Raw genomic sequence first — 18,897 nt, forward strand, 5'->3', positions numbered from 1 at the left:
GACATGATAGCAGAAATAGACTGGCACAGTTAGCAGCAGGGCCTTTGATATCAGCAAAAGAAAGAACTCCATATTATGCTGTATTATTTGACTTCATAGTGTGGAACTGCTTTAGACTCATTAAAGAGGAACTAGCCAATACCCAGTGCATAAATATAGCCAGCTAGTGTGCTGACAGGTAGTGTGTGTTCCATATGATTCGTCAGTAACAGTCAACTCATTTCCTCAGAGGGAAAATATTCAACAATGGGTATTTTGCATGTGTCTGCTCGCCTTTGAAAAGTCAAGTGCCAACTAATTGAGTCAAGAAAAAATGTGAAATGTATAAAATTCCAAGAGGAATAAAAACAAAAGACTCAAAGAGCATTTATCTCTCAGCTTCAGAGTAGCCTGCTTTCAATGCCAAGGTGTGATCTCTACCGCTGACCCTGTAGTTCAACTTCATTTCCAGGACCTGTTTTAACGCATGATTGTTTATCTCTCTGTGTGTGATGACAAATGACTTCCACACTGAGGTGACATAGCCAAGAGGGGAGAGGCATGACAACATCCCACCTTCCCCCCCATTCTCTTCTCTCCCACCCTCTTCTCTCCTCTCTCCCTCTCTCTCCCCCTCCCATCTCTCTTCTCTTCTCTCCTCTCTTCTTTTCTCTCTATCCCCCCTCTCTCTCCCTCTCTCTCTTTCAATTCACTTAAATTAAATCTTTCCCTCCCTCCTTCCTTCTCTCTCTCAATTCAGTTTCTCTCTCTCTCTCTCTCTCTCTCTCTCTCTCTCTCTCTTTCTCTTGTCTCTCTCCTTCCCTCAGCCTGATACACAAGGCCAGAGTACAGGCATGCCTGTGGTAGATGCTAATTGCTCCCAGCGGTTAGTCTTTCCTCGTCCTCCCTTTCATGATTCTTTGCCCTCGTCTGTGGGATCGAGTGTTGTTCCTCACTACAGAGCACAGATTACATTTTTTCCCAGTGTTCTCCGGGGAAGGCTCTAATGATTGCCAAAATAAGCTATGCTAGTGTCGTGTCTTTGGCTATGCCGGATTAAGTGATATGACATGCTAACTTATAAAATGATTTCTCTGTAATTAATATTACCTGATTAAGCTAATCATGTAAATGTAATTAACTAGAAAGTCGGGGCACCACGGAAGAACGTTTATAGAGCTGTTATCTTCCGAATAAACTCTTAAAATACTTAGTAATATTTTACATCGATAGCAGTCAATATTAACCCTTAACTTATTTTCAGTCTCATAATGAAAGTTGTAAATTCTTGGTTATCTTCACGAACCCTGGCTAACAAGTTGAATCAGCAATACAAAATTGGGTTTAATTATTTATTTACTAAATACCTAACTAATCACACAGAATTACAAATACACAGAACACCAATGATGTCATACAGAAAACGTCCCGGTGGACGGAACCTGGTTACACAAAGGAAAGGGGGTTGGGCTTGAATGAAATCAAATCAAATCAAATCAAATTTATTTATATAGCCCTTCGTACATCAGCTGAAATCTCAAAGTGCTGTACAGAAACCCAGCCTAAAACCCCAAACAGCAAGCAATGCATGTGAAAGAAGCACGGTGGCTGGGAAAAACTCCCTAGGAAAAACTCCTGAGAAAGGCCAAAAATCTAGGAAGAAACCTAGAGAGGAACCAGGCTATGAGGGGTGGCCAGTCCTCTTCTGGCTGTGCCGGGTGGATATTATAACAGAACATGGTCAAGATGTTAAAATGTTCGTAAATGACCAGCATGGTCAAATAATAATAATCATAGTAATTGTCGAGGGTGCAACAAGCACGTCCGGTGAAACAGGTCAGGGTTCCGTAGCCGCAGGAAGAACAGTTGAAACTGGAGCAGCAGCATGGCCAGGTGGACTGGGGACAGCAAGGAGTCATCATGCCAGGTAGTCCTGAGGCATGGTCCTAGGGCTCAGGTCCTCCGAGAGAAAGAAAGAAAGAAAGAGAGAAGAGAGAATTAGAGAGAGCATATTTACATTCACACAGGACACCGGATAAGACAAGAGAATACTCCAGATGTAACAGACTGACCCTAGCCCCCCGACACATAAACTACTGCAGCATAAATACTGGAGGCTGAGACAGGAGGGATCAGAAGACACTGTGGCCCCATCCGATGATACCCCCGGACAGGGCCAAACAGGCAGGATATAACCCCACCCACTTTGCCAAAGCACAGCCCCCACACCACTAGAGGGATATCAACAACCACCAACTTACCGTCCGAAGACAAGGCCGAGTATAGCCCACAAAGATCTCCGCCACGGCACAACCCAAGGGGGGGGGCGCCAACCCAGACAGGAAGACCACGTCAGTGGCTCAACCTACTCAAGTGACGCACCCCTCCCATGGACGGCATGGAAGAACACCAGTAAGTCAGTGACTCAGCCCCTGTAAAAGGGTTAGAGGCAGAGAATCCCAGTGGGAAGAGGGGAACCGACAAGGCAGAGACAGCAAGGGCGGTTCGTTGCTCCAGCCTTTCCGTTCACCTTCACACTCCTGGGCCAGACTATACTTAATCATAGGACCTACTGAAGAGATAAGTCTTCAGTAAAGACTTAAAGGTTGAGACTGAGTCTGCGTCTCTCACATGGGTAGGCAGACCATTCCATAAAAATGGAGCTCTATAGGAGAAAGCCCTACCTCCAGCCGTTTGCTTAGAAATTCTAGGGACAATTAGGAGGCCTGCGTCTTGTGACCGTAGCGTACGTGTAGGTATGTACGGCAGGACCAAATCGGAAAGATAGGTAGGAGCAAGCCCATGTAGTGCTTTGTAGGTTAGCAGTAAAACCTTGAAATCAGCCCTTGCCTTAACAGGAAGCCAGTGTAGGGAGGCTAGCACTGGAGTAATATGATCAAATTTTTTGGTTCTAGTCAGGATTCTAGCAGCCGTATTTAGCACTAACTGAAGTTTGTTTAGTGCTTTATCCGGGTAGCCGGAAAGTAGAGCATTGCAGTAGTCGAGCCTAGAAGTAACAAAAGCATGGATTAATTTTTCTGCGTCATTTTTGGACAGAAAGTTTCTGATTTTTGCAATGTTACGTAGATGGAAAAAAGCTGTCCTTGAAGCAGTCTTGATATGTTCTTCAAAAGAGAGATCAGGGTCCAGAGTAACGCCGAGGTCCTTCACAGTTTTATTTGAGACGACTGTACAACCATCCAGATTAATTGTCAGATTCAACAGAAGATCTCTTTGTTTCTTGGGACCTAGGACAAGCATCTCTGTTTTGTCCGAGTTTAAAAGTAGAAAATTTGCAGCCATCCACTTCCTTATGTCTGAAACACAGGCTTCTAGCGAGGGCAATTTTGGGGCTTCACCATGTTTCATTGAAATGTACAGCTGTGTGTCGTCCGCATAGCAGTGAAATTTAACATTATGTTTTCGAATGACATCCCCAAGAGGTAAAATATATAGTGAAAACAATAGTGGTCCTAGAACGGAACCTTGAGGAACACCGAAATTTACAATTGATTTGTCAGAGGACGAACCATTCACAGAGACAAACTGATATCTTTCTGACAGATAAGATCTAAACCAGGCCAGAACTTGTCCATGTAGACCAATTTGGGTTTCCAATCTCTCCAAAAGAATGTGGTGATCGATGGTATCAAAAGCGGCACTAAGATCTAGGAGCATGAGGACAGATGCAGAGCCTCGGTCTGACGTCATTAAAAGGTCATTTACCACCTTCACAAGTGCAGTCTCAGTGCTATGATGGGGTCTAAAACCAGACTGAAGCGTTTCGTATACATTGTTTGTCTTCAGGAAGGCAGTGAGTTGCTGCGCAACAACTTTTTCTAAAATATTTGAGAGGAATGGAAGATTCGATATAGGCCGATAGTTTTTTATAATTTCTGGGTCAAGATTCGGCTTTTTCAAGAGAGGCTTTATTACTGCCACTTTTAGCGAGCTTGGTACACATCCGGTGGATAGAGAGCCGTTTATTATGTTCAACATAGGAGGGCCAAGCACAGGAAGCAGCTCTTTCAGTAGTTTAGTTGGAATAGGGTCCAGTATGCAGCTTGAGGGTTTGGAGGCCATGATTATTTTCATCATTATGTCAAGAGATATAGTACTAAAACACTTTAGTATCTCCCTTGATCCTAGGTCCTGGCAGAGTTGTGCAGACTCAGGACAATGGAGCCCTGGAGGAATACCCAGATTTAAAGAGGAGTCCGTAATTTGCTTTCTAATGATCATGATCTTTTCCTCAAAGAAGTTCATAAATGTATTACTGCTGAAGTGAAAGCCATCCTCCATTTGCGAATGCTGCTTTTTAGTTAGCTTTGCGACAGTGTCAAAAAGAAATTTCGGATTGTTCTTATTTTCCTCAATTAAGTTGGAAAAATAGGATGATCGTGCAGCAGTGAGGGCTCTTCGATACTGCACGGTACTGTCTTTCCAAGCTAGTCGGAAGACTTCCAGTTTAGTGTGGCGCCATTTCCGTTCCAATTTTCTGGAAGCTTGCTTCAGAGCTCGTGTATTTTCTGTATACCAGGGAGCTAGTTTCTTATGACAGATGTTTTTAATTTTTAGGGGTGCAACTGCATCTAGGGTATTGCGCAAGGTTAAATTGAGTTCCTCGGTTAGGTGGTTAACTGATTCTTGTCCTCTGACGTCCTTGGGTAGGCAGAGGGAGTCTGGAAGGGCATCAGGGAATCTTTGGGTTGTCTGAGAATTTATAGCACGACTTTTAATCTTCCTTGGTTGGGGTCTGAGCAGATTATTTGTTGCAATTGTAAACGCAATAAAATGGTGGTCCGATAATCCAGGATTATGAGGAAAAACATTAAGATCCACAACATTTATTCCATGGGACAAAACTAGGTCCAGAGTATGACTGTGGCAGTGAGTAGGTCCAGAGACATGTTGGACAAAACCCACTGAGTCGATGATGGCTCCGAAAGCCTTTTGGAGTGGGTCTGTGGACTTTTCCATGTGAATGTTAAAGTCACCAAAAATTAGAATATTATCTGCTATGACTACAAGATCCGATAGGAATTCAGGGAACTCAGTAAGGAACACTGCATATGGCCCAGGAGGCCTGTAAACAGTAGCTATAAAAACTGATTGAGTAGGCTGCATAGATTTCATGACTAGAAGCTCAAAAGACGAAAACGTCATTGTTTTTTTTTTTGTAAATTGAAATTTGCTATCGTAAATGTTAGCAACACCTCCGCCTTTGCCGGATGCACGGGGGGTATGGTCACTAGTGTAACCAGGGGGTGAGGCCTCATTTAACACAGTAAATTCATCAGGCTTAAGCCATGTTTCAGTCAGGCCAATCACATCAAGATTATGATCAGTGATTAGTTCATTGACTATAACTGCCTTGGAAGTGAGGGATCTAACATTAAGTAACCCAATTTTGAGATGTGAAGTATCACAATCTCTTTCAATAATGGCAGGAATGGAGGAGGTCTTTATACTAGTAAGATTACTGAAGCGAACACCGCCATTTTTAATTTTGCCCAACCTAGATCGAGGCACAGACACGGTCTCAATGGGGAAAGCTGAGCTGACTACGCTAACTGTGCTAGTGGCAGACTCCACTAAGCTGGCAGGCTGGCTAACAGCCTGTTGCCTGGCCTGCACCCTATTTCATTGTGGAGCTAGAGGAGTTAGAGCCCTGTCTATGTTCGTAGATAAGATGAGAGCACCCCTCCAGCTAGGATGGAGTCCGTCACTCCTCAGCAGGCCAGGCTTGGTCCTGTTTGTGGGTGAATCCCAGAAAGAGGGCAAGTTATCTACAAATTCTATCTTTTGGGAGGGGCAGAAAACAGTTTTCATCCAGCGATTGAGTTGTGAGACTCTGCTGTAGAGCTCATCACTCCCCCTAACTGGGAGGGGGCCAGAGACAATTAATCGATGCCGACACATCTTTCTAGCTGATTTACATGCTGAAGCTATGTTGCGCTTGGTGACCTCTGACTGTTTCATCCTAACATCGTTGGTGCCGACGTGGATAACAATATCTCTATACTCTCTACACTCGCCAGTTTTAGCTTTAGCCAGCACCGTCTTTAGATTAGCCTTAACGTCGGTAGCCCTGCCCCCTGGTAAACAGTGTATGATCGCTGGATGATTAGTTTTAAGTCTAATACTGCGGGTAATGGAGTCGCCAATGACTAGGGTTTTCAATTTGTCAGAGCTAATGGTGGGAGCCGTCGGCGTCTCAGACCCCACAGCGGGAGGAGTAGAGACCAGAGAAGTCTCGGCCTCCGACTCCGACTCGCTTAACGGGGAGAACCGGTTGAAAGTTTCTGTCCGCTGAATAAGCGACACCGGTTGAGCATTCCTACAGCGTTTCCCTCCAGACGCCATGAGAAAGATGTCCGGCTGCGGGGACCGTGCGAGGGGGTTTATACTAACGTTACTATCTGTACTTGCTGGTGGCACAGACGCTGTTTCATCCTTTCCTACACTGAAATTACCCTTGCCTAACGATTGCGTCTGAAGCTGGGCTTGCAGCACAGCTATCCTCGCCGTAAGGCGATCGTTCTCCTGTATATTATGAGTACAACGACTGCAATTAGAAGGCATCATGTTAATGTTACTTAGCTTCGGCTGTTTGAAGTCCTGACGAACCATGTCCAGATAAAACCTCCGGGGTAGGAAAGTTGAATGAAAAAAAAGTTGAGTGAGGGAAAAAGTAAAAATATACGGTAATGAAAAAGTAAAAACCGTCAGGTAGCAAAGTAAAAACGGCAACAAAAACGCACAGCAGCGTAAACAAGTCTGCAAGTTGTGACCGGGAAAGAGCGGGAAGATTTAGGAACAAAGAAACAGCAGCTATGCTATCGTAAATACATTATCTTATGCATTCTAAATTACCGCCCATTTGGAAAAGGAAAATGCAATAAATATTTACTCTGAGCTGCGCTTCGGTAGATTGGTCGTAGATGCTGGCCGGGTTGGCCAACAGATCTTCCTGTAGTGGAAGAATGTCAATGGTGGTAAATTGGATACGTGGTGGTATCTTCGTCTGGTTGTTAGACTGGATCCGTCGTCCGTCCTTTCCTAGCCCACGTTAGCAGCGGCTAACTCAACGGCTAGGAAGTATCACTTCTGTAGTGAATAAGCTCAAAGTTCATACCAGTTCATACCATAGCTCACGCCGAGGTTGGCTTAGTTCTGTCCTTGATATGGTTTAGTTAACATGTGTGTCCTTCTAACGTAGAGGCTGCAGACCTCCCGTACTGGAACTCCTGAATGTCTTTTCGTCAAAGGCTTATATAGTGGAGAGGGGGGAAGGAGGTGTTTCATCGTTTATAACCCCCTGTCTCTTCACAGGGTTGGGCCACTGATCGAGCAGGGCACTTTCCTTATGAAAACCCAATTCTCTCATTTGGAAGCTAAAATTACATTTAATCTCCTAACAAACAATTTCAATATCAAACATTTCAATTGCATAACAATTCCATGTGACTCTGATAACTAGAGGGTGTATACTTTCTCAGGTACAGTTTATGTCGTCCTGTCATCAATCATAATGTCTCAGATAACAATGAACTGACATACATACTCATTACGTTATCAAGCATATTTCCAACTGGTTTTATTATCAAAATATGGTTCCTTTCCCCATTTGTTTGATGTTCCCAGACTCTCTATATTTAACAGGACAGCAGTCCTTCAGTAGGGTCAGTAAGAGAGGGGAAGGGAGAAAGGTATTTATGGGGGGGGGTCATAAACCTTACCCACAGGCCAACGTCATGACACTAGGCTGATGTTTGTCATTGTGACAGCTTATTAAGATCACTCAGTTACAGGAAAGTCGTCTTCTCGCTACAATCCTGTCACTTTGTTTTTCTTGAGTCCCTCTAGTCCAGTACAAGCAAAGTGCCTGAATGGTATCAACAATATGTTGACATATACACACTTCTTTAAATTGTGGCTGCACGGCACGGTGGTGGCTTTGTATACATAACGGGAATAACTGAGATTAAGCAATGCAACATGATTCTTAATCATTGGGTAATAAAGAACCCTTGGTACCTTTCTAGTTAGTCCTCAGTTCCCCCATAAGGGACTTTCATCAGATCTGTGTGGCCAATATAACTGCTGTATAGGACTTGTTGCTAGGTTTGTCAATTCTGAAAGAAGTACAAATGAGAACTGGATACTGCCTGTGATTAGTCAAAAATGAATATATTCCTACATATAAAATTACATACATCATTGTACACGAACAACAGAGGAAATCTACACCTCTTTATGCAGTAGACCAGCAAGCATAATACATACATTTGTTTAAGTGATCTGGGTATGATATTATTATCTTACTGTATGCGTTTCCACAAGAAAGATTCATATCACAGACATACAGGTGGTGCTCATGACTTTTTACCTGTATTCCAGATTTATTGGCTCAGCTAAGATCTCTCTCCTAGACCTGGCTCATGGTCACACCAAGTCCCTCCCAGCAAAGAACCTGTCCCTGGTCAATGAGAAGAAACAGGACACTGGGGTGAGTTTCTCTATGGCTACACACTTGTGTCACTAAGAATGAACAGCTTCAAGAATGAGCTAGATTTATAAACATGTATAAGCATTTATAATTGGCTTATTCTTAAAAGTAAATGAAGTGTAACCAATAATACACTTTATTGTAGTGACATTGTCAAGAGGTTTGGTGCTTTTGGCTTAACGGCTAATGTGTTGGATTGACAATCGCTGGACCCGGGTTCGAGTCCTGGTCAGAACCAACACACAAATTCCCTACATTGGTGTAAGAAGTGCCCATAAGGTCATCGGAAAGGCGTGTACACATGAAGGACATGGAATAAAGAAGCTTGGGGAGATGTTTTCCTGAAGGGAGCGGCTAGTGCAGAGTATTTCGCTACACTACAAGCATTTCGCTACTCTCGCATTAACATCTGCTAACCATGTGTATGTGACCAATACAATTTGATTTGATTGGAGTAGCGACCTTAACCCAACACCTAGGGACCTCGTCAAGAGGTTCAGGTCTCTTGGCGTAACCGCTAAGGTGTTGGGTTGACAGTTGCTGGACTCAGGCCTGAGTCCCAGTCAGAACTACCCCATGCATTTAAATCTTCTTGATCATTGACCATAACATGTCAATGTAAAATAATGTAAGTTAAAGTTGTCAATACATTGAGACATTGTCTTGAAGCAGCATGTTGACATTTAATCCCATCTTTTTTTTAGGCAACCATTAATTTGATGATTGGGTATGAGCCGCCAGCTAACACAACTCCTAACCCTAACAATCAAACTGATGAAGACCAGTTGTATGGGGACACAGGTCAGTTTAACATAACAAATATGTGCACGCCATCTTTTCTTTTGGTTAAGCAAAATGGTGTCCTTCTCTCATGAGATCAGTTCCAATGTCTTTGGTATGCCAGTAATGTAAGTAAACTCTTATACATGCAGTTTGGGAAAAGTATGCAGCTATCTCAGTGGTATGTTTGGGTTTGGTATTGCAGTGGTAGCCTGGTTCCCAGATTTGTTTGTGTGTTAGCCAACTCCTCTGTCGTTCAATGTCATATAATGAGCAGTTGACTAAAGTACAGACATATCTGGTAGCCAGGGTTGTGTTCATTAGGGCACACAACAGGAAGCGTTTGAAAACGGAAAACAAAAGCTTGCATTTCTTATTGGGCAAGTCCAGGTAGTCCCTACCTGTTTCAGAGTTTTTTTTCTCACCATTTGGTCTCTAATGAATACAACCCAGGTAACCAGGGTAGTGAGATGGTGTGATGTTGTGGTTTTAGGCTTTGGTTGGTAGGAAGTATTGGAGTGGTACTGGCTTGTCTGTGTTCATTACACAAGTGAAAGGCTGCTCGCTGTTTATGGAAATGGAGGATGCAAATTGAAAAGACAAACAACACTTACAGCCTTTGGCAGACTCTGCCACGAGGAAACAGAATCAGTAGAACATGTTCTGTAGTACGTTCCGTCGGGTGCTCGCTTTTGGAGTCAGGTCCGGGAATGGTTGTTATGTCATAATATCAGGATACAGATGGACCTGCAAACTGTTTTGTTAGGTGATCTGAAAAACCTCGATCAGTCAATGGGAAATATAATTTAACTCCTGGGTAAAGTATTTATTTTCGGGGAAATATTGGTAGAAATGTTACAAATAGGGAGGTTCAGGACTCTCATAAGACATCATAGTAAAATGGATGGATGTATTGCAAAAGGAAATAGCAAAATGGCATTATACTGGGAAAGATGGGTGAATCTGTGGACATCGGAGGGTTGGAGTTCAGATTGAATGGTGGATTGGCGCTGTGGGTAAAAATCCAGCCCTTGAGGAAATTAGGAATGTTTCTGTATGTCTAATTCTTTAGCTACAGGTACTGTAGATATGAGGGAAAATAGCTGTAAGTAGCAGTAGAAGTTTTGTTGTCTGTTAGTTTACTCTAATCTAATGGTAGGATATGAATTTTTTTATGTATATATATATATATATATATTTTTTTTTTTTTTAAATATACACACGACACAAGTACTCTCAGCAGACAATATGCTGAACACAAGTCACCTGGACCAGAAGTCCCCACAAGAATTGTAAACTAAAATGTTTTTACCAACTGGAGACATTTTGTAGGTCCCCACAAGGTCAAATTCTATTTCTAGGGGGTTTAGGGTTCAGGTTAGAATTAGTGTTAGGGTTAGAATTAGGGTTAGGAGCTAGGGTTCGTTTTAGGGTTATGGTTAGGAGCTATGGTTAGGTTTAGGGTTAAGGTAATGTTTTCGGGTTAAGGTTAGGGTACAGGTCAGGGTTAGGTTTAGGGTTAGGGACATTAGGATTTTAAATGGGACTGAATTGTGTGTGTGTGTGTGTGTGTGTGTGTGTGTGTGTGTGTGTGTGTGTGTGTGTGTGTGTGTGTGTGTGTTCTGGCTTCCCAGGTGGGGGTGAGGAAGGGAAGGATGGGGAGGAGGTATCCCTTGGGGGTCAGGTGGGGACCCCTGGAGTTCCACCCACACCTGGCCAGCCTGGTAACCCCAACCAGAGGCCTGTCCGGACCAGCCGCAAGAGACACCGGGCCCTGGCCAACAAGCCCCAGGACTTCCAGGTAGAGTACATAGCTAGGACATGAAGTGCATGTCAAAACTTTAAAGTATCCTCTCCTCCTCATCTCTCTTTCCTTCATTTGCACTGATCTGAAACCACAGGACAGATGAAAGCAGTATGGTGGATGGTGGCTTTCAACCTCCAGTTCTTTCAGATCAGTGGGAGGGAAGACTAGCAAAGGGCTATTGAGATGCAGCCCTGGATGGTAGTATGGGGCCCTGTTTAAATACTTATGAAATGCGTCCTTCATCCTATTTTATCTTACTTGAGGTAATCACTAATCTGTATAGGTATGAGAGGTGACAGCAATATGATAATTATGCATTCATAAATCCAATCACTAACAGATCAGTGATTGCCTCAAGGAAGGAAGGAAAAAAGGAGGGATATATGCATTTTGTAGTAGAACAGCGCATCTTTGACCTCTCGTATTATTGACAAATTAAATAAATAAAAGGCGTAATTAAGGAATTTTGTGTTTGTTGAAGTCACTCAGTGTTAGTTAAACTCTTATACTCTTGTCTTCAATGACCAGATTCGCGTTCGAGTTATCGAGGGCCGACAGTTGCCGGGAAACAACATTAAACCGGTTGTCAAAGTGAATGTGTGCGGACAGACCCACAGAACCAGGATCAGACGAGGAAACAACCCCTTCTTTGATGAGGTAATCTCTTCATAACTCCATAGTTTTAAACTGCTCTTATACTCCAAAATCAAAACCACTAGGGCAAAGTTACACTTCTCTGATTGCGCTGAAAGGAATCTTTGTTTCAATATTTAATCTTTTGATTGACTGTCTTTTTCACCTCTTTAAACGCCTGTCTTTCTTGGGAGTTTTTCCTAGCCACCGTGCTTCTACACCTGCATTGCTTGCTGTTTGGGGTTTTAGGTTGGGTTTCTGTACAGCACTTTGTGACATCAGCTGATGTAAGAAGGGCTTTATAAATACATTTGATTGATTGATTGATTGTCTATTTGACTCCTGCTCCTCTTTTATCTTGTCCTGCTGATCCCTCTCTCAATGCACTCCTCCTTTTCCTGCTTCAGTGAGTTTCATTCGGATCTTCTTCTCTCTCTGCAACAGTGATATGTTTGAGTAAATCTAAAGCGGAATCCTCCGTTAGATACATTATCTATCCCCCTTGACCTCTCACATGCATTTTCTCAACCTTTTCTAGTCAGTTACTATACAATTGCTAAAGTATGTCTGTATGAATTTCCTTCAAAATCAAGAGTATAGAAAGCTATGGAAAATGGTCATGGTTATGCCTAACTCTTTACTATGTACATAAATAAACCATGAAAATACTGTATATATCAACATATTTATGAACCCTCTCCACAGATGTTCTTCTTCAATGTCAACATGCTGCCTTCAGAGCTTTTAGATGACTGTATCAGTATTCGGGTAAGTACAACACTCCCTCTTAGACTGGGTATAGTCTATATACAGTGTGTTCACGAGTTTGGCTTCTCTCCATCTGACGAACATGTCGGAAGGGGTAGTAGTTGGAGTATGGTAAGGGAGTTTTGGCGTGGATGGTGGACAGGGAGGCTAGACCCCGATTGGGGATCGGTGTTGGTAGCTGTCCTCCCAGCAGGATCAGCCCCCAGTCATGGACTGAGGTTGTGCTGAGCCTGCTGGCAGTGCCAACCCCCGGCCATAAGCCAAGGTTGTGTGAGCATGGATCTGATGAACATGCAGGAAGGGGTTGTGCTGGCCCACCATTGTGCAGGAAGCCTGGAGGCGATGGGGAGGCCAGACCCTGGTCGGTGATCGTGGTTGGTAGCTGGCCCCCCAGCAGGATCAGCCCCAAGCCATAAGCCAAGGTTGTGCTGGCCCCCCTGCCAGTATACAAGAGTGAGAAAGACTTTCTGACAACGAGGTCGCTACTGTTGAACTGACCAAGTTGCACTTCGGTGAATAAGCTTTATCACCTACTCAACCTGGTTGAAGTACTTGCTGTAGACATGCTCTAGAGTGAAGCACATTGAGTGTCAGATGGTGCATTTAGCACAGAGGAGGCGAAATGAGCCAAAGGGAATGGAAGGGGTGAGAAGGTAGTGTAAGGAAGGCCCAGCCCCTGGTCGTGTACCAAGGTTGTGCTGAACCCCCTTCCTGGTAGGGTCAACCCTCAGTTGTTGACTAGGTTTGACCGGACTTCCCAGTGCAGGAAAAGGCCCTGGTCATGGACCAAGGTGTGATCTGGTCAAACATGTGGTTTCCATATGGTTGATGTGTTTGATACTGTTGCAGTAATTCCATTCCAGTCTTTAGAATGAGCCCGTCCTCCTATAGCTCCTCCCACCAGCTTCCTCTGGCACACACACACAAGCACGCACACATTCACACACACATACACACATTCACACACGCACACACGTTATCTGCTCCAAGATCCTCCACTTGACCTATATGGTGTGTATCTGACCGTTGGGAGGTTATCCAGAGTATGGTTTAAATAGAATGATATACACTGAGTCTAAAAAACATTAAGAACACCTTCCTAATATTGAGTTGCACCCTCTTTTGCCATCAGAACAGCCTCAATTCGTTGGGGCATGGACTCTAGGTGTCGAAAGCGTTCCACAGGGATGCTGGCCCATGTTGACTCCAAAGCTTCCCACAGTTGTATTAAGATGGCTGGATGTCCTTTGGGTGGTGGACTATTCTTGATACACACAGGAAACTGTTGAGAGTGAAAAATCCAAACAGTGTTACAGTTCTTGAAACAAACCGGTGCTCCTGGCACCCACTCATACCCCGTTCAAAGGCACTTTTGTCTTTCCCATTCACCCTCAATCCACATCTAAATTGTCTCAAGGCTTAAAAATCCTCCTTTAACCTGTCTCCCCCACTTCATCTACACTGATTGAAGTGGATTTAACAAGTGACATCAAAAAAGGGATCATAACTTTAACCTGGATTCACCCGGTCAGTCTATGTTAGTCTATGTCACTTCCGTGTTGTCTCCGTACTGCTGTACTTTTTGTTGCTACTTGGCTACCTGCCAAACCTTTTAACTATTTAATCAAACTCTGTATTTAACACATTTACCAATGTCTTAGTTTTGTCCTCACACAACGTTTTTAATTGAACTTTTTCACCCCGGATGCTTTATTTGGACATAGATCTGCAGGACCTCCTCCGGCCGAAAAAAGACAGGAGAACCATTGCCTTATGGTGAGCATAGCCAAGTTTCAAGCTCGGCTTCAGACGCAATCGTTAGGCAAGGGCAATTTAAGTGTAGGAAATCACTGATCATAACCTTGATGTGATTGGCCTGACTGAAACATGGCTCAAGTCTGATGAATTTATTGTGTTAGATGAGGCCACTCCTCCTGGTTAAACTAGTAACCATATCCCCTGCGCATCCAGAAAAGGCGAAGGTGTTGCTAACATTTACAACAGCAAATTTCAATTTATAAAAAAAATGACTGCACTTTCTTCTTTTGAGCCTCTAGTCATGAAATCTATGCAGCCCACTCAATCACGTTGTATAGCTACTGTTTACAGGCCCCCTGTGGCGTATACAGCATTCCTCACTGAGTTCCCTGAATTCCTATCGGTCCTTGTAGTCATGGCAGGTAATATTCAAAGTTTTCTTGACTTCAATATTCGCATGGAAAGTCCAAAAGGCTTTCGGAGCCATCATCGACTCAGTGGATTTTGTCCAACATGTCCAGACCTACACATTGCCACCGTCATACCCTGGATCTAGTTTTGTCCCGTGGAATAAATATTGTGGATCTAAATGTTTTTCATCATAATCCTGGACTATTGGACCACCATCTTATTACACTTGCAATCGCAACAAATAATCTGCATAGATCCCAACCAAGGACCCTATTCCAACTAAACTACTGAAAGGCAGCAACTCACTGTCTTCCTAAAGACAAATAATGTATATGTATAAGAAACGCTCCAGCCTGGTTTTATACCCCATCATAGTACTGAGACTGCACTCGTGAAGGTGGTAAATTACCTTTTAATTGCGTCAGACCAAGGCTCTGCATCTGTCCTCATGCTCATAGACCTTAGTGCCGCTTTTGACACCATTGATCACCACATTCTTTTGGAGTGATTGAAACCCTAATTGGTTTACACGGACAAGTTCTTGCCTGGTTTAGATCTTATCTGTCGGAAAGATATCAGTTTGTCTCTGTGGATGGTTTGTCCTCTGACTCAGTGTAAATCAATCATTTTAAAACTCCTTGATTGTGGTAAACTATGAAGCAGTTTAGGACTAAGGGCTGGATTTGTTTCAACATCACTAATCCTCTCTCTCTCTCTCTCTCTCTCTCTCTCTCTCTCTCTCTCTCTTTCTCTCTCTCTTTCTCTCTCTCTCTGCAGGTCTATGATTCCTACTCCCTCAGAGCAGACAGTCTAATGGGGGAGTTCAAGGTGACATAGACATTTAAATATCCTTACATCCTAATTTGCAAAAAGTGCATTTCATTTAGTTATTTACAGAGCAATACATCAATTACATCCCATCTATTATGTTAGCCTTTCATAACAATGACAGAAAACATTGGATAAATCACAGGAATCCTTTGTTCAAATATGGTATGGCTACAATGCACACTACCACACTGTATTTATACTGTATTGAATCTGTAATCATCCTTCCAGGCAATAACCTCAATATCCATATTTGTTTGATATTTAATTGAGTTGTCAACAAACATGCATTTTTATTGAAATTAAAGTAAAATGGTTGAAATCTGGTTAAAATCAGTTGTGTGATGTATCTGTAACCGGACTTTATTTTGATTTTAACAGTTGGATGTTGGGTACATATATGACGAACCTGGTAAGTTCCTCTTTACAGAAGAGTGATACAGGAAACAAAGTATTATATTGATCTTCAATTATCTTCAAAGACATCCTTTGTGTGTGTCTGTGTCTGGAATGTGTATATTCTTATGGTCAACAGCCCATGCCATAATGAGGAAGTGGCTTCTCCTGAGTGACCCTGGTGACTCTAGCTCGGGGGCCAAAGGTTACCTGAAGGTCAGCCTGGTCATCGTGGGGACAGGAGACGAGCCACCGGTACGACTGCTGTTTCACTATGCTATGTCACCTCACACCTCACCTGTCTTTCTCTACACTCTCTACCATTGTACTTAATGTAATATTGATTATATAGTTTATAAACTCAGCAAAAAAAGAAACGTCCTCTCACTGTCAACTGTGTTTATTTTCAGCAAACTTAACATGTGTACATATTTGTATGAAAATAACAAGATTCAACAACTGAGACATAAACTGAACAAGTTCCACAGACATGTGACTAACAGAACTGGAATAATGTGTTCCTGAACAAATGCAGGGTCAAAATCAAAAGTAACAGTCAGTATCTGGTGTGGCCACCAGCTGCATTAAGTACTGCAGTGCATCTCCTCCTCATGAACTGCACCAGATTTGCCAGTTCTTGCTGTGAGATGTTACCCCACTTTTCCACTAAGACACCTGCAAGTTCCTGGACATTTCTGGGGGGAATGGCCCTAGCCCTCACCCTCCGATCCAACAGGTCCCAGAGGTGCTCAATGGGATTGAGATCCGGGCTCTTTGCTGGCCATGGCAGAACACTGACATTCCTGTCTTGCAGGAAATCATGCACAGAATGAACAGTATGGCTGGTGGCATTGTCATGCTGGAGGGTCATGTCAGGATGAGCCTGCGGGAAGGGTACCACGTGAAGGAGGAGGATGTCTTCGCTGTAACGGACAGCATTGAGATTGCCTGCAATGACAACAAGCTCAGTCCGATGATGCTGTGACACACCGCCCCAGACCATGATGGACCCTCCACCTTCAAATCGATCCCGCTCCAGAGTACAGGCCTCGGTGTAATGCTTAGTCCTTCGACGATAAACGCGAATCCGACCATCACCCCTGGTGAGACAAATCTGCGACTCGTCAGTGAAGAGCACTTTTTGCCAGTCCTGTCTGGTCTAGCAACGGTGGGTTTGTGCCCATTGGCGACGTTGTTGCCGGTGATGTCAGGTGAGGACCTGCCTTACAACAGGCCTACAAGCCCTCAGTCCAGCCTCTCTCAGCCTATTGCGGACAGTCTGAGCACTGATGGAGGAATTGTGCGTTCCTGGTGTAACTCGGGCAGTTGTTGTTGCCATCCTGTACCTGTCCCGCAGGTGTGATGTTCGGATGTACCGATCCTGTGCAGGTGTTGTTACACGTGGTCTGCCACTGCGAGGACGATCAGCTGTCTCCCTGTAGCGCTGTCTCCCTGTAGCGCTGTCTTAGGCGTCTCACAGTATGAACATTGCAATTTATTGCCCTGGCCACATCTGCAGTCCTCATGCCTCCTTGCAGCATGCCTAAGGCACGTTCACGCAGATGAGCAGGGACCCCGGGCATCTTTCTTTTGGTGTTTTCCAGAGTCAGTAGAAAGGCCTTTTTAGTGTCCTAAGTTTTCATAACGGTGACTTTAATTGCCTACCGTCTGTAAGCTGTTAGTGTCTTAACGACTGTTCCACAGGGGCATGTTATTAATTGTTTATGGTTCATTGAACAATCATGGGGAACAGTGTTTAAACCCTTTACAGTGAATATCTGTGAAGTTATTTGGATTTTTATGAATTATCTTTGAAAGACAGGGTCCTGAAAAAGGGACGTTTCTTATTTTGCTGAATTTAGTAGAATGTGCATACAATATCAATATGTTATACAACTACATAGAACACACAATTTTTCATCAAGGCTCTCCTCTCCTGTGTGTTCAGACTGAGAAGAGAGAGCGGAACGAGGAGCAAGATGACATAGAGAGTAATCTGTTGGTGCCGGCTGGGGTAACACTCAGATTGGTCACTCTCAACCTGAAGGTGTACCGTGCAGAGGACTTGCCTCAGAGTACGTGTATATTCCTTCTTTCTCCATCCTCCACCCTTCTTCCTCCATCAGCAGCAAAGTATCATTTAGTCCAGTCCAAAAACAACCCCTTGCCCCTTTCCTTATCCCTAAACATCTTGTTTCTTCCACCTACCACTTGCCCCTTACCCCCTACCCCATTGGGTGTGCATTTTTCTAGGTAAAGGAAACATGTAAGCAATATGGCAGAAGTTAGTGTGAACAGCCAACACCATATTGATTGCACGTATCTGCAAACACCAAGTGATTAAGGGTTATTTTTGAATTTGGAAATTAATTTCAAGTAATCCAACATTGTTATCAGTGGGCCTATTCTTTCAAAACGTTGATTGAACATCTGTTATTTTTTTATGTTGGTGTATGTTAATACCATTCATTCCATCTTACAGTGGATGATGCATTTTTACAGACTGTGAAACAAGTATTTGGAGGGGAAGGCGATAAGAAAAACTTAGTTGATCCATTTCTGGAGGTCAGCTTCGCTGGCAAGAAGGTAAAGCTAACACTCAGAACTCCTAGAATGCAAGAGAAAGACAAAACGCAAGTCGTTAGGCAAATATTTTCAGATGTTTGGTTTGATGTTGCTTAATGATGACATTGTTTTGGTTTCAGCTGTGCACCAAAATTATCGAGAAAAATGCCAATCCTGAGTGGAACCAGCTGATCAACCTTCAGGTCAAGGTATGAACTAGCTCTCTCGTATTACATGTAGTTCACCACAACACAATTGGATGATATGAATGGAAGCCAGACAAACACAACATGCTCTCATTTCCCTCTTTAGTTCCCATCCATGTGTGAAAGCATCAAGTTGACTGTATTTGACTGGTAAGACTTTGGTTATCCTCCCTGGAAGACAGATATGTATGTTTGGATTTTCAAACAATTGTTATAACGGTTTACTGTGTATTACACTATCCACATTCATGTAT

At 43.4% G+C, this 18,897-nt stretch overlaps 1 protein-coding gene across 2 annotated transcripts in view; it reads left to right on the plus strand.

The window, feature by feature from the left end:
- Positions 1 to 18,897, plus strand: part of LOC115171197 (myoferlin-like) — a 65,466-nt gene that overhangs the window by 10,752 nt on the left and 35,817 nt on the right. Inside the window, exons 4-15 of one of the 2 annotated variants that reach the window (XM_029727779.1) lie at positions 8,383 to 8,491; positions 9,196 to 9,292; positions 10,906 to 11,072; positions 11,607 to 11,735; positions 12,417 to 12,479; positions 15,426 to 15,476; positions 15,858 to 15,888; positions 16,012 to 16,127; positions 17,821 to 17,947; positions 18,355 to 18,458; positions 18,578 to 18,646; positions 18,750 to 18,793. In XM_029727779.1, coding sequence (XP_029583639.1) covers positions 8,383 to 8,491; positions 9,196 to 9,292; positions 10,906 to 11,072; positions 11,607 to 11,735; positions 12,417 to 12,479; positions 15,426 to 15,476; positions 15,858 to 15,888; positions 16,012 to 16,127; positions 17,821 to 17,947; positions 18,355 to 18,458; positions 18,578 to 18,646; positions 18,750 to 18,793 — 1,107 coding nt within the window. Of the gene's footprint in view, positions 1 to 8,382; positions 8,492 to 9,195; positions 9,293 to 10,905; positions 11,073 to 11,606; positions 11,736 to 12,416; positions 12,480 to 14,203; positions 14,256 to 15,425; positions 15,477 to 15,857; positions 15,889 to 16,011; positions 16,128 to 17,820; positions 17,948 to 18,354; positions 18,459 to 18,577; positions 18,647 to 18,749; positions 18,794 to 18,897 lie in introns of those variants that run through there. The other variant, XM_029727780.1, reaches the window with a different exon arrangement.

The sequence above is a fragment of the Salmo trutta genome, chromosome 32, assembly GCF_901001165.1.
Source record: "Salmo trutta chromosome 32, fSalTru1.1, whole genome shotgun sequence".
Lineage (NCBI taxonomy): Eukaryota > Metazoa > Chordata > Actinopteri > Salmoniformes > Salmonidae > Salmo > Salmo trutta.